The sequence below is a fragment of the Leishmania braziliensis genome, chromosome 31, assembly GCF_000002845.2.
Source record: "Leishmania braziliensis MHOM/BR/75/M2904 complete genome, chromosome 31".
NCBI classification, from domain to species: domain Eukaryota; phylum Euglenozoa; class Kinetoplastea; order Trypanosomatida; family Trypanosomatidae; genus Leishmania; species Leishmania braziliensis.
The window spans coordinates 732,504-744,464 of record NC_009323.2 but is presented as its reverse complement, the minus strand read 5'-3'; the positions used below and the strand labels follow the sequence as shown (position 1 = coordinate 744,464).

At 59.2% G+C, this 11,961-nt stretch overlaps 2 protein-coding genes across 2 annotated transcripts; both read left to right on the top strand.

Moving 5' to 3' along the window:
• Positions 1–246: 246 nt before the first annotated feature.
• On the top strand, positions 247–5,127 carry LBRM_31_1700 (hypothetical protein, unknown function; the record flags this gene model as incomplete). The annotated part of the gene is made up of 1 exon (XM_001567117.2): positions 247–5,127. One exon carries the CDS (start codon positions 247–249, stop codon positions 5,125–5,127), a length of 4,881 nt encoding a protein of 1,626 aa, XP_001567167.2.
• Positions 5,128–7,641: 2,514 nt separating this feature from the next.
• Positions 7,642–10,773, top strand: LBRM_31_1690 (hypothetical protein, unknown function; the record flags this gene model as incomplete). The annotated part of the gene is made up of 1 exon (XM_001567116.2): positions 7,642–10,773. One exon carries the CDS (start codon positions 7,642–7,644, stop codon positions 10,771–10,773), a length of 3,132 nt encoding a protein of 1,043 aa, XP_001567166.2.
• Positions 10,774–11,961: the final 1,188 nt, after the last annotated feature.

Here is an 11,961-nt window from a genome sequence, read left to right as displayed (position 1 = left end):
CCTCTTTTGCGTTCGTCGTTAGTGTGTCCAGCGGAGGCATTCTGCTGCCTTTTTTCCATTCAAATTCGCCGCCGTTTCTGCCTCTTCTAGGCGTAGCACCCCGTCTCTTTCTCTTGCCTTTACCAATACTATTAGCTTGCGCGGCAGCAGCAGCAGCAGCACCGGTGTGCCGTTTGCTGAGTTGCACTACAACACGTAGCTGCACTCGACAGCATTGCTGGAGCGTGTTTCGAGGTGCTGGTGGCAATGCAACAAGGACCGCGGCAGCACCAAGAGCAACATCACTTACAATTTTCGCTGGCCTCCCTGGGTGCACTCACTTCTTACTGGACATCACGAGCACCGCTGGCGTTTGTCGCGGCTCAGCCACGCTGCCGCATCGCAGCAGAGGCGCGCATTCTTGGGACGAACAGCTACGATGGTGTCGAGAGCGAGTATGAGGCCGTGCGGACTGACTGGGCACGTCGGGTGCCCTTCGGGGACTGGTGGGTGTCCGACTTAGCGGAACGTGTCATGCCGTCGGAGCGGAGACTTGTCAGCGAGGTGCGCTTTGTAGACGCTGCGGGGGATACCGTGGACGACCCTCGCCAGTATTCCGATGACGCTCTGAACATACTCCCTGCCACTGCGAGTGCGGTGCTGCGAGGAAGAGAGCGCCGCCGCGTCGTTTGGCCTCATTTACCGAGTGCCAGTGGCGCGTCACCGTGGTGGCATACACTGCCGCATTTCCCTGCTCGCACTTATTTTGAGCACAAACAGCAGCGCAGTGTGACCACTTCCGCTGCCATGGCAACAGGGACTGTGCCGTCTGGCCTGGACAACCAAGGTTCTCTGCGCGACTTCTCCTCCCTGCCTGACTACCCCTACACAGGCACGAGCTTCCACTCTGCAGCCATGAGGGCCGGCTACCTGGGCGGTGTCCTGGTGGGCCACCTCGTTTCCTTCTTGGTTCCATCCACCGGGTCTGATGCTGAGCAGTATACCCCCCACCGCCCTTCGGCTGTCCTACCAAGAGCTGATGCTGCAGTGCAGGGGGGTGCGCGGCTACCGTGGCGGCGCGTGCTCCACTGGGAGGTAGGCGTAGAGTGGGAGGAGGATCATCGGCGCAAGCACGCAGCCACCTCAATGCACCGCAAAAGCTCTGAGGACGAGACACCAAAGTATCAGAAGAAGAGTCATTTTGGGGGCAGTTGGATGCACTCGCACTGGTGGTTCAACCGCCCTCTGGTGTTGGGGCAAGTTTTCGTGCCCCCTTCTCGCCTGCCGAGGCCCCATTCTGCCCACGAAGACGTCCGTAGCCACATCGGAGGCGATTGTATTCGCCAAGTCTCGCATGATCTGACGTGTGCAGCGGCAGCAGCTCCACCGTCGACGTCGCTCTACGCATATGGTGGCCATCCCGCTTCTCTTCCCTTGAGCATGGCGGAGGGGTGCAGTGCTTGCACTTCGTGTTCGACTCGAGAGCGAGAGACGACAGTGACCACTGCTGCAGTGCCAGAAGGGGTTACTAGACGGTCGGACACGCTATCATCCTCTCCTGTTCAGGGTGGGCAGCAGTCTCGCCAGTGTTGCACCGCTTTCCTGTCAGCCGTGCATCTTTACGAGTGCCGAGCGCCGCCGGCTCTGCCGTCGCTATTTGTACCTGCGACCTCTAACAGCATGGCGCAGTGGTGGAGTGGGTTCCTGCGCTGTCCATGTTGTGCCCATGTGCGAATACTAGACCTCAACCTCGAGGGTACCCAGACCAGAAAACTAGAGGGCTGGGCAACGGTGGTCGTGCCTGCGAGCTCATCTGGGCAAGCGGCTGGGGAGGCTCCACCTCCGTCCGCATCACAGTCACCGAGGGAGCTCGATTTTCAAGTCAGCGACGAAGGCAATGCACCGTCGAGTGCGCCCTCACGACGGCCTCTGCTGGAGTGCCGCCAGCCGCAGCCGCACACCATAGCCAGTGAGGCAGATTGTGCTTCCCCTGCAAGCCTTCACCTCCGGCCATCACTATTGCGATACCTCACTGAGGTGCACCTCATCTCATCCACGACGCTGCATGACGTCAGCTTCCTCGGTGAGCTTCCCGCTCTCCGTCTCGCTGATGTCAGCTTCAACCCGAGTCTCACCGATGCCGGCGTACGTGGCCTGTGCCAGAGCACGTCACTGCGTGTGGTTGATGTGAGTTACTGCCCTCATGTGGATGCAGCCGCCGCAGATCTAGTTCACTGCCTTGTGGAGTTGGAAGAGCTCTACCTCTCCGGAACGGGGCTAACAGATGCAACGCTGCGGACCGTGCTGCTTCACTTAGGTTTCAGTGGAGGCACCCCGCATGATGCACTGCTCGTCACTGAAGCCGGAATGCCGGCGTCAAGACAAGCACGTCATTCATCCAAGCCCAACAGCGGAAAATGGATGCGTGTCCTGCATGCATGTGCGTGTCGTCGGCTGCGCAATCCCCACAGAGTCCTCGCTTCTATCGCTTGGGTACGACGGAATCAAATGAGGCAAAGGGGCAGCAGTGGTGAGTTTCACGGGCAGAGCTGTTGGACAGGGCTGCAGGAGCTGCGCGTTTCTGCCGTGGGCGAACGTCACCACGAGTCAGATCAAAGCCGCAGCCACAGCAGCGACCACAGTGGAACTCAGAGCGAGGAAAGCGACAGTGAAGTCGGTGCTGCTACTGAGCGCGTGGCCGATGCATTGGATGAAGGTGCAGGGTTAGTGCCAAGTCTGCTAGAAGGAGGCCAGGAGGAGGCGGTACCTCCAACTCCTGGCGAGCCTCTGACCGTCGTGTCGCCATCTCTCCTTCCATCGGAAGGCACCGCAGCAAGAGTCGAGGGGGCCGGCGCAGCAGCAAAGGTGATGCCTGCGGCTGACGTGCCTGAGGTACTGACCAGGCCCCCTTTTCACCTCTGGGAACGTCTTACGACGCTTGTCTTCACAGACATCAAGTTCAGGTGCGCTCTCGGAGACGTTAGCCAGCTTCCTTCTCTGCAGTGCCTTGCTCTGTGGCGCTGCTCAGTTGAGGAGGAGGAGCCGCTTAGTGTTCGTGAGGGGGCTTATCGGCCGTGGCTCAGCGGTCTCGAGCACAGCGCACTTCTCCACACGGTGCATCTTGACGGTTGCAGCGCGAGCGCCATTCGCGATGCCGGTAGTCTGCAGGTTCTTGCTCGGTTGCCATCTCTGCAGAACATCTCTTTCTCCCACACAGGTATCCGAGACGCCGACCTCGACGCGTTCGTGGCAGCTTTGTGCCAGAACGGCGCCACGTCACCGCAGTACCCGTTTCACCGGCTTTGCCTCCGGGCGTGCGGGCGCATCTCGCACGCCAGCGCCGTGGCCCTCTTGTCCTCCATGCGCTCCCTCGACCTCAGTGATACAGGGGTGCGGCAGGAGGTGTTGAATGCGCTAGGGGAATTATCTTGGGTACAACGCAGCGGTGGCTCGCATGCGCTGCAAGTGCTGAACTTCTCTGCATGCTGGCTTATTGTGGACCTGAGCCCTGTAGCTCACCTACGACACCTGCGCTGGCTCGACGTGAGCCACACACCCGTGACTACAGCTGGGGTGGCGGCGCTGCGCTTCTGCTCCGCACTGACACACCTGAATCTGAAGAACTGTGCTGGGGTAAGCCACTTGCGCGATGTCATGGCGATTGCCACGCTGCAGGTGCTCAACGCTCAAGGATCAGGACTGTACGACGGCGACGATGAGGATGAGGAAGAGGGCAGGGATGTCATTACAGGGGCAAGCCGAGTGGCAGAACATAGTGAAGACCGCAGCTTCACGCCTGGAACGCCACTGTGCAATTTCATCATTCCGCTCCCTCACCATGACGGTGGCCGCCCTTCTCCAGCGCGCGGCAGGAGCCGTCTCGCTGTCGTTGACGTTTTCCCGGGCGATGACGTGGTGCTCTACACCTCTTCTCTCCACACGCTGCTGCTGTCCCACACACGCGTGCGACGCATTCGGCGTCTGGGCCTGCTGCCGTCGTTGATGTGCCTTGACCTGAACAATACGGCCGTAACGGATGCAGAGCTGGTGAAGTTCGTCTGCACTGGCGTGAGGGCGGCTGACAAGAGAGCATCAGACGCAAGGTTGGGACTGGCACAAACTCCACCGACGGTCGTTCACACCCTTCACGCGCTGCGCCTCAACGAGTGCTTTGGTCAAGGTCGCCGCGGTCCACCTCTGCGGCTCCTTTCGCTACAATTTTGCCGTGGCATTTTCACTGTCGGCGTGCTAGGCTTGTGCCCGCACCTGACGAAGCTAGACGTGTCTTCCAGTAACGTGACCAGCCAAGGGCTTCACGGCTTGCATCGCAGCACAAGCCTCGTGCAGATGCGCCTGCTTGCCTGCAAAGGTGTGCATGACATACGCGCGTTGCAGCTCATTCCAAGCTTGGTGGAGGTGGAGGGCAGTGGATGCAATGTGCATAGCGGCCGCATCACAGGCACTGGCGTGCGTGGTGGAAGTGGGGTTCATGCTGCTGCAGGTGCGGCTGGTGATGGAGAGAAGAGAGGAGCTGAGGCCAACGAGAGCAGAGGGTGCTTGTCTCCGCCGCCTCTGTTTGCCCACGGTGGGGACGTACCAGTTATGACTCCTCCACTTGCGCACTCGGACCTTCTCCAGGAGAGCGGCTTAAAGGCCGACGACATCGCAGCAGTGCGACGTGTGACAGAGGGCCTTCCACTTTCCATGGCCTCGTTTGTCCAGGGGAGCGCTTCCCTCTCTTGTTTGCCTGTGCTCGCCTGCGGTTTTCAGAGGGTCGTGCTGGATGGCTGTGTGAACATCCGTAGCTTTGTAGAGCTCAGTGTGCTCCCGTCCTTGCTGGAGCTTTCCCTCTGCAATTGTCGTGGCATTACAGCTGCGAGTGTGGCCGAGCTGATCCCACTGTCGCAGGGTTGCCCAAGGGAATCCGGTACCGCCTCGCCTCAATCGCCTGCAGTCTCGTCGGTGCTGCCACTCTCTGCACCGTTTGCTGCCTTGCAGACTTTGCGCTTCTCGTCGTGTCGGAACCTCACTGGATCCTTGGCAGGATTGGAACAGCTTCCGCAACTGCGCTGCGTGCATGTCGACCGATGCGGCATCACGAGTGTGTCTGAGGTCGTACCGGTCCTTCAGAATCGCGTCGTGCTCTAGTGGGGCCAGATAGGACTTGGATGACGAAGGAGAGAGCGACTGCGGCCCTCTACTAAGCATCTTCACCCACATCCACACAGGCACGCACACATGCGTTCTTCTCCGTCATTGTGCTTCCGTGGTGGGGCGCTTGCCAGCATTCGCCACCTCCCATTTTGTTTCCTCGATGCTCACTCCTCGTGTTTCGAGGTGGTGTGCCACTCCCGCCTCCCTTTCCCGAGCCTGTCGAACGAGAGCTCACGTTGACCAGTGCCGAGCAGGGCATTTCCTGAGTTTTCCCTCCTTCGCTTCCATTCGCTGGTCATGCTCGTATACTTGTTCTTGTCGGTTCTGCTGAACAAGGTGGTGCGCAAGGGCCCATTTCATGGCCGCAGAGGCGTGCAGCGCCTCTCCGCATCGGAGGGAAATGATGAGCCCATGAGAGACGTAGTGTTGAGCGGCCTTTATTGTGAGCCTTTGTGCACCGGACCACTGCAGGTGGTGCTGCCTAAGTCTGTGAGGGCCATCCGAGGAGGGCTATTATCATCTCGTCTCACAGCCACTCACGTATGAGTGACGGGCGGCATATCACGACAGCGCTTCTTTCGGTCTCTCCCGCCGCACGTGTCGCGGCACTACATCCTCGCCCATGTAGCAGCAGCGGCGGCATCTATGGTTCACGAACTGCCGCGCTCCCATTAGGGTGAACGCTGCGCTGCAGGGCAGACACGCTACGTACGTGTGGCAAGGGCTTTTACTAGCTTCCACCCCTCCTACGCATATCCCTGCTGGCGCTGAGCTGGACGGTGACGCGGGTCTCGCACTCTCCAGTTTTTGGCAGACCATCGTTTTAACGGTCTCAAAGGCACTGGGGATGTCAGCACTGGAGAAAAACTCTCGATCCAGCAGACGCAGTGGCGACTGGTGATGATATCCGCCTCCTTGCGGTCACCTTCCTGTATCGGTACGTGAACGACCCCCTCGTAGAGAGGATCGTTTAGTAGGTTCACAGACCCAAGGAGGCAGCGTGGTGAGGCTTCTGCCGGCCAGGGGTGACGACAGTGCAGTCGTTCTTCTACATTATCGAACGCTTCTTCGGTATGGGCGAGGCAGTGGAAAGGCGCGCCTGAGACCTCCGTGCTCGACAGTCGCAGGGCTGCGCCAACGACGCTGCCACATCACAGCGCTCCCAAAGCGCACACAGCACTCGTGGACGTGGAAGAGGTGACTGACCGACTGATTCTCCCGCTTTCTTCTACGTGCTGGATTCTCTGGCGAGCGGGGCGGTAGCTCTGAGCGGTACTGAGAGCGCTGGTTGCTTCATCGATGAGCGACCAGTAGCATAAGAGGCGAAGAGGGAAGAGAGGAGAGGGGAGCAATTCGAGACGCATGGCTGCGCGCGAGCAAAATCGAGTAGGTGAGGGCCTTACCTCTTATCTGGAACGTATCCGTCGTGATCTCATCTCCCTGTATGACGTCATGGGCGCGGTGTAGAGGCAAAAGTGCTCCGCCCGTTGGGTGCCCCTTCCCGCGAAGGACAACTCTCTTTTTTGTTTTGTGGCCGCTTTCCTCTTCATGTTGTTACAGCAGAATTCCCGTTATACCCGCTGGAATGGGAGCGGACCCTCCCCCTGAACACCATGCGCGCACATGCATGTCTACGGGTTGTGTGGAGCGACTTCAAACCGACACCGCCACACGCGCATGCTCGTTCTCTCACTGACGCAGCTTCTCTTTTCTCCTTCACACGGGGCGTGTGAGAGGAGAAGGTGGAGGGCACATGCACTACTCCACTGTCTGCCGTCCCTTCGCTATCGGAGATGAAAGACATCCGCTGGAATCATTTGTGCAGACGTACACGTACGCATGCGCCTTTCCACGGAGTGGGCCGCTGCTTGTCTACATCTCTCCCTCTTTCCCTCTCTCCGTCTCTGCGGTTTACTTTGACTCATCCCTGCTCGCCTTTTCGCCGCCCGTTTATATTCTCTGTGGCTCTGCGCCCACGCCGGCGCCCCCCCCGCCTCTGCCTCTTCGCCGTCCATTGGTGCGTAAGTCGCTCTACAGACCGCACCGGAGCAGCGCTCTTTTTTGTTCTGTTTCTTCGCGCCTTCCTCGGTGAGAAGCGACAACCGAAGAGAAGGCGGTATATCGACGTGGCGGCGGGTATCCCCGCCTCAGACACTGTGTTGCCATGAAGCGCACTACTCTGACTCAGTCTACTGCCATTCATGCGACTCCTCACCTTCATCATTTCTTTCCCTTTTCAGCTTCAAAGACCCGCAGTGTCCACCCTCTCTCCCTCTCTCTCTCTCTCTTCTGCAAAGATGCTCCAGAAAGGCGTGACAGTACAGCCACGCAGAGCGCCCCATTGGTTGGCTGAGAATCGCGACGGTTTAGGCCGCCCCCGGTTGCTCTCGTTGCTTTTTATAGGCGCGAGCTTTCCTCTGCCGTTTTTTTCCCTCTCCTCGTGTCGTCTTGTCATCTCCTTTCCGGCGAGCGGCGCCCCCCTTAAAGACCCGCCCTCTTCGTTGCGCGATGTTAGGCGGGCCAACTCGCTCTCTTCATGTGTTGTGGGGTCAGACCCTCGCCCGCTATGTACCACCGCACAGCCCCTCCGGCCTTGTGCGTGGCCATTTGCTTCACCGCTACCCCGTCTCCGGCGCTGTCGCTGCTTCATCACCGGTGCAGAAAAGCGACGCAGAAGTCGAAGCGTACGTGAGTGCCGCGGAGTGGCTGCCTGCACGCACCCCCGCCGAGGTGGTGCTTAACGCAAATGAGTTTTCGACCGTTTATGCCGTTCCCACGGCGAGTCCCGAGGACGTTCGATTGTGCACGCGCTACCTCCTAGCCACCTCCAGCACCACAGCTCCCGTTGCAGTGGGAAACCCACCGTTGCGTGATGGGAACGTGACCACTGCCACAGTCATGAGCGACTTGCAGGACACCGGTACGAGCACCTACGAGGCATCTCCTGGTCGAAAACGCATTACTTCCGCTCCCCTTCCTTCGATCATCACCACTCTATGTGCTCTTCGCCACGTTCTCGGCGAACATCAGCGCCTTCTCGCTGGGGCAGAGGCTCTGCAAACTGGTGTCCCCATCTCGTGCATCTTGGCAGAGCTCGAGGAGGCGCAGCTGTACCTAACCTGGAGCCTTGGTTCACACCAATCGGATCCATTGACTCAGGGGGTATTGCCCAGGCCTTGTGATCTCGTTTGTGGTGATGGTCACAGTGACCACATCAGTGTTTCGGCTGGATTGAGGGAGGCAATGTCGTCATTGGCTGGTGGACGCGTGTTTGTGGAGGAGGGGGCTTCTGGGGGTGCTGCAGGTGCCGCCACATCTCACCCAACTCTCGATTCAAGGGAAAGGGGGATAAAGGAACGCGTGGGGCTGCTGCTCCAGCGTTTTCAAAGAGAGGTGGCATGCCTTCACAGCTGCGGGCCGCAGGGCACCTTAGCTGAAGCACCACACAAACTGATGCCCATCAACGCTGAAGGTGCACAGGGCAAACCGTTTCTACCACCGGCAGAGCCCCGTGTTCCTTTGCTGACGGTGGTGACTTCAACAGGTAGCAGCCTCGCCGCAGCTATGAAGGCTGTGGCTGTAGCATGGGCGTGTTGCGCTTGTGGGGTCAGGGGCAACAGTGCTGGTCCGTTGCGCTGCTGTGTGTATGCCGAAGACATTTTGTGGCGTCCGGCACCTGCAACGGCATTTGCCGTGACATGGTGGATCGCACTCCTACATCAGTACCAGCGCTCCAGTAGAGCCGCCAACTCTGCTGGCAACTCTCATTCATCACCCTCTAATGCGGCCGCACAATCCGGCTTGAAAAGGCACGCACCCCCCCGCACAGATGCGGCTAGCGAGGGGAGCGGGGGGTGCCATAGCGTTTCAGGAAACCGCAGCGAAGCAAGTTCCGCCGCTGCGTCTTCACCTTCGCTGTGTGACCTCCGCTTTCATGTATTGATCACCGGTGGCGACACGGTCGATCATTTTCTCCTACCTCTGATGGCTGGTGTGAATGACTGCAGTGTGGGCACGCCCACTACAAACGCCCAACGTAGTGGGCGTATCGACGTCACGGCGCAGAACGACGATTGTGGCGGCGGTGACTTAACCAGGCCGTGTCGTGGCGATGCGGCTCGTGTGTCTGCTGCAGTGCAGTCCGTAACTCGTCACAAGCCTGGAGGGCCTACTGCGCTGTTGTGTTATGGCTGTCCCGCGGCTCAAGTAGCACATCTGCGCGAGATTCACCATTCGTGCCTCCTCCGGCAAGACATGGCCGAATCTTCGGTGGCTATCGAGTCACGAGAGGCGCTCAACAGGCGGAGTGACGAGCCCGCCATCACTGATCGAGAAAGTACCGCTGCTACCCCTGCCCAGTTCGACAATTTACCGTCAATGGAGAGGGTTGGTTGTGCCATCACTGGCGTTGTAGAGTTGTGCACCGAGGCTCCGGCGGTCTCCATGGTAGCAGCATTGCCTCGAGCGTCGAGCGCTACTGCAGGCTCTTCAGTGGGGACTTCAAGTGCGTTATCGCTCTCATATTATCTACGCGGTGCAGGTCTTTCCCTGTCGCTCCCCTCTGAACCACAGCAAGTGTTGTCGACTCTCACAGCATCAGCACGATCGATGACTCTCGACGAGGTTGCAGCGCGTGTCTTCGAGTCTAGCCTGCTGGAGCGGCCGCTCCGTCACGCGGACTTTCACGACTGTCATCGAGGGACATGCGTGAATAATTCACCGGAGTCGCCCTACGAGCCACAGACGGTGGCTGCGTCCGCAGCACTGCACGGGGGCGCGTCTTTCCAGAGAGGGTGGTGCTCTCTCTGCTTTGCACCGCAAACGCACGCCCCGGCGCTCTTGAGTACGCTGGCGCAGAGCCACTTCAGGCAGCCGCTGCGCGCCGGCCACAGCCTCGACGCGCTGTGCCGCAGAGGGCCCGCTCCGTCACCATCGCATATGCAAATGGCCCAAGAGGCGCTGCGGTGCGCCACCAGAGGTGGGTGTACGCACCGACACATCCCCCAAGGCGGACATCAGGGAGGCAAACATGCAGGGGCGGGCTCGTCTCCCTCGCTGGCGCTCGTATCTGTCGTGTCCACATCGGCACCAACGTGTGCGAGCGAACGCGCCTGCGCGAATGAGCGGTCATTGCACTGTGGTGCGCTGCCTGAAGTGCAGTGGAAACACGTGTGCGGCGGCTTCCCACTCCCCCTGACCGCCATAGGGGGCCGGAGCACACCGTACTTTGTGCCGTGCCTGCTGTTCACAGACTTGGTCGAGGTCGCATCGAGTATCTTTACGAAGAAGCAGGAGGGGCGACTGTCCCAAGCACGTAGCGATGCAAGGCAACTGCGTTGGCCTGCTGCGCCAACCTCCCTCGATGATCATGGTAGTTTGCCGCAAGAAGCACATCGCTCGGGGGTCGGTGTCTCCCCACAAGAGGCTCTACGACACTTTGCGGATGAGGAGTTCCGAGAGGAGCGGCGACAAGTGGCCTGTGCCGTAGCGGCAGTGGAGGGCAGTGTCTCCGAGTTGAGGTGTGCGCATGATACGGAGATGGCAGGCTACCGCGGCGTGGTCGCTGGCAACTATTTATTTGTGTGTTGCTACCCGGATGCATGGCAAGACGCTGTGACGGATGCCTTGATGCGGAAGTAGGGTTGTGCTGTGCGCATCTTCTTTCCTGGGCGTGTGGGGGCGCGAGGCAGGCGAAGCGCCAGCGGGCTTTGTTGCTGCCTCGTCCCGCTTTACGCGCTTAGATCGCAGACGCGACTGCGCTACAGCTGCTTCGGCTGTTGTTTGGATTTCCCGGTGAGTTCTCTGCTCTCTTGTTCGGTTGGATAAGGTGGTGCGCAGTCTTCTCGTTGGTCACGTAGTGTTGCATGCATGTGTCATTCACCGTTCCCTCGTTCCTCGAAGAAGGGGAGGAAGGAGAGAGCGGAAAAAGAGGAAAAATAGCGGCACTTTCTACCTCTATGTGCGGGCCCCGTGGCCCTTCTCTCGCCTCCTCCTCTGCTGTGGGTGCATTTCCCTCTATCTCGCCTTAACCTCTATTCTCTCTTTCTCCCCCCCCCGGCACAGGCGATGTGTGTGTGTGTGCTGCTGGTATCAACATTCTGCTGCCTCACCCCCTTCTCGCTACTGTTTCGACTGCACCAGTCGCACGGGCTATATGTGTGACGGCCCATCATGCAGGACGCACATGCTGCGTTGCGGTGACGTGCGAAACGGCGACCGCGATTTCCTGTTGACCCGAGTGAGGGAACACGAAGCACCCTGTGCGCCACGACTCCCCCCCGTCGACGCCATTTGTCTTCGGCTAGGTTCATGTCTCGCTTCCCCATGCCGCTCCTTCAACGCGTTCTCTTCTGCATGCATCCTCTGTCCTATCTTTTTTCTTTTCTGACGTCGACAACGACACAACCGCAAACTGACGTTGCAGAGCTGTTTGCCTTTCACATTGACGCGCTCCTGCGTTAGAAGAGAAATCTGTGTGTTTGTGTCTTCATCTCCTTATACACACCTCCACTCCCTTTCCCCGTCGCTTCCCTTCTCTCTGCTCTTATCACTCCCTCCCTCTTCCACTTTGATTTTCTTTTCTGTTTCGCACAACGTATCGATTGTGTGAAGGCTCGCTCTTGTTGCTTCCCCCACCACCTTTTCAACTCTTCAACTCTTCACTGATTCCAGCTTTTTCTTTTCTGTCGTCTTCTGCTGTTTCTTCCGGAGTGCCACGCCCACTTGAGGAACTGCGGCAAGAAGAAAGCAAACGAGAGGCAAAGAAGGGGTGTGAGGGCTGCCAGGGTTTTCCCAGAGGACAGAGAGTGTTGCACGAGGCAAGTGTAC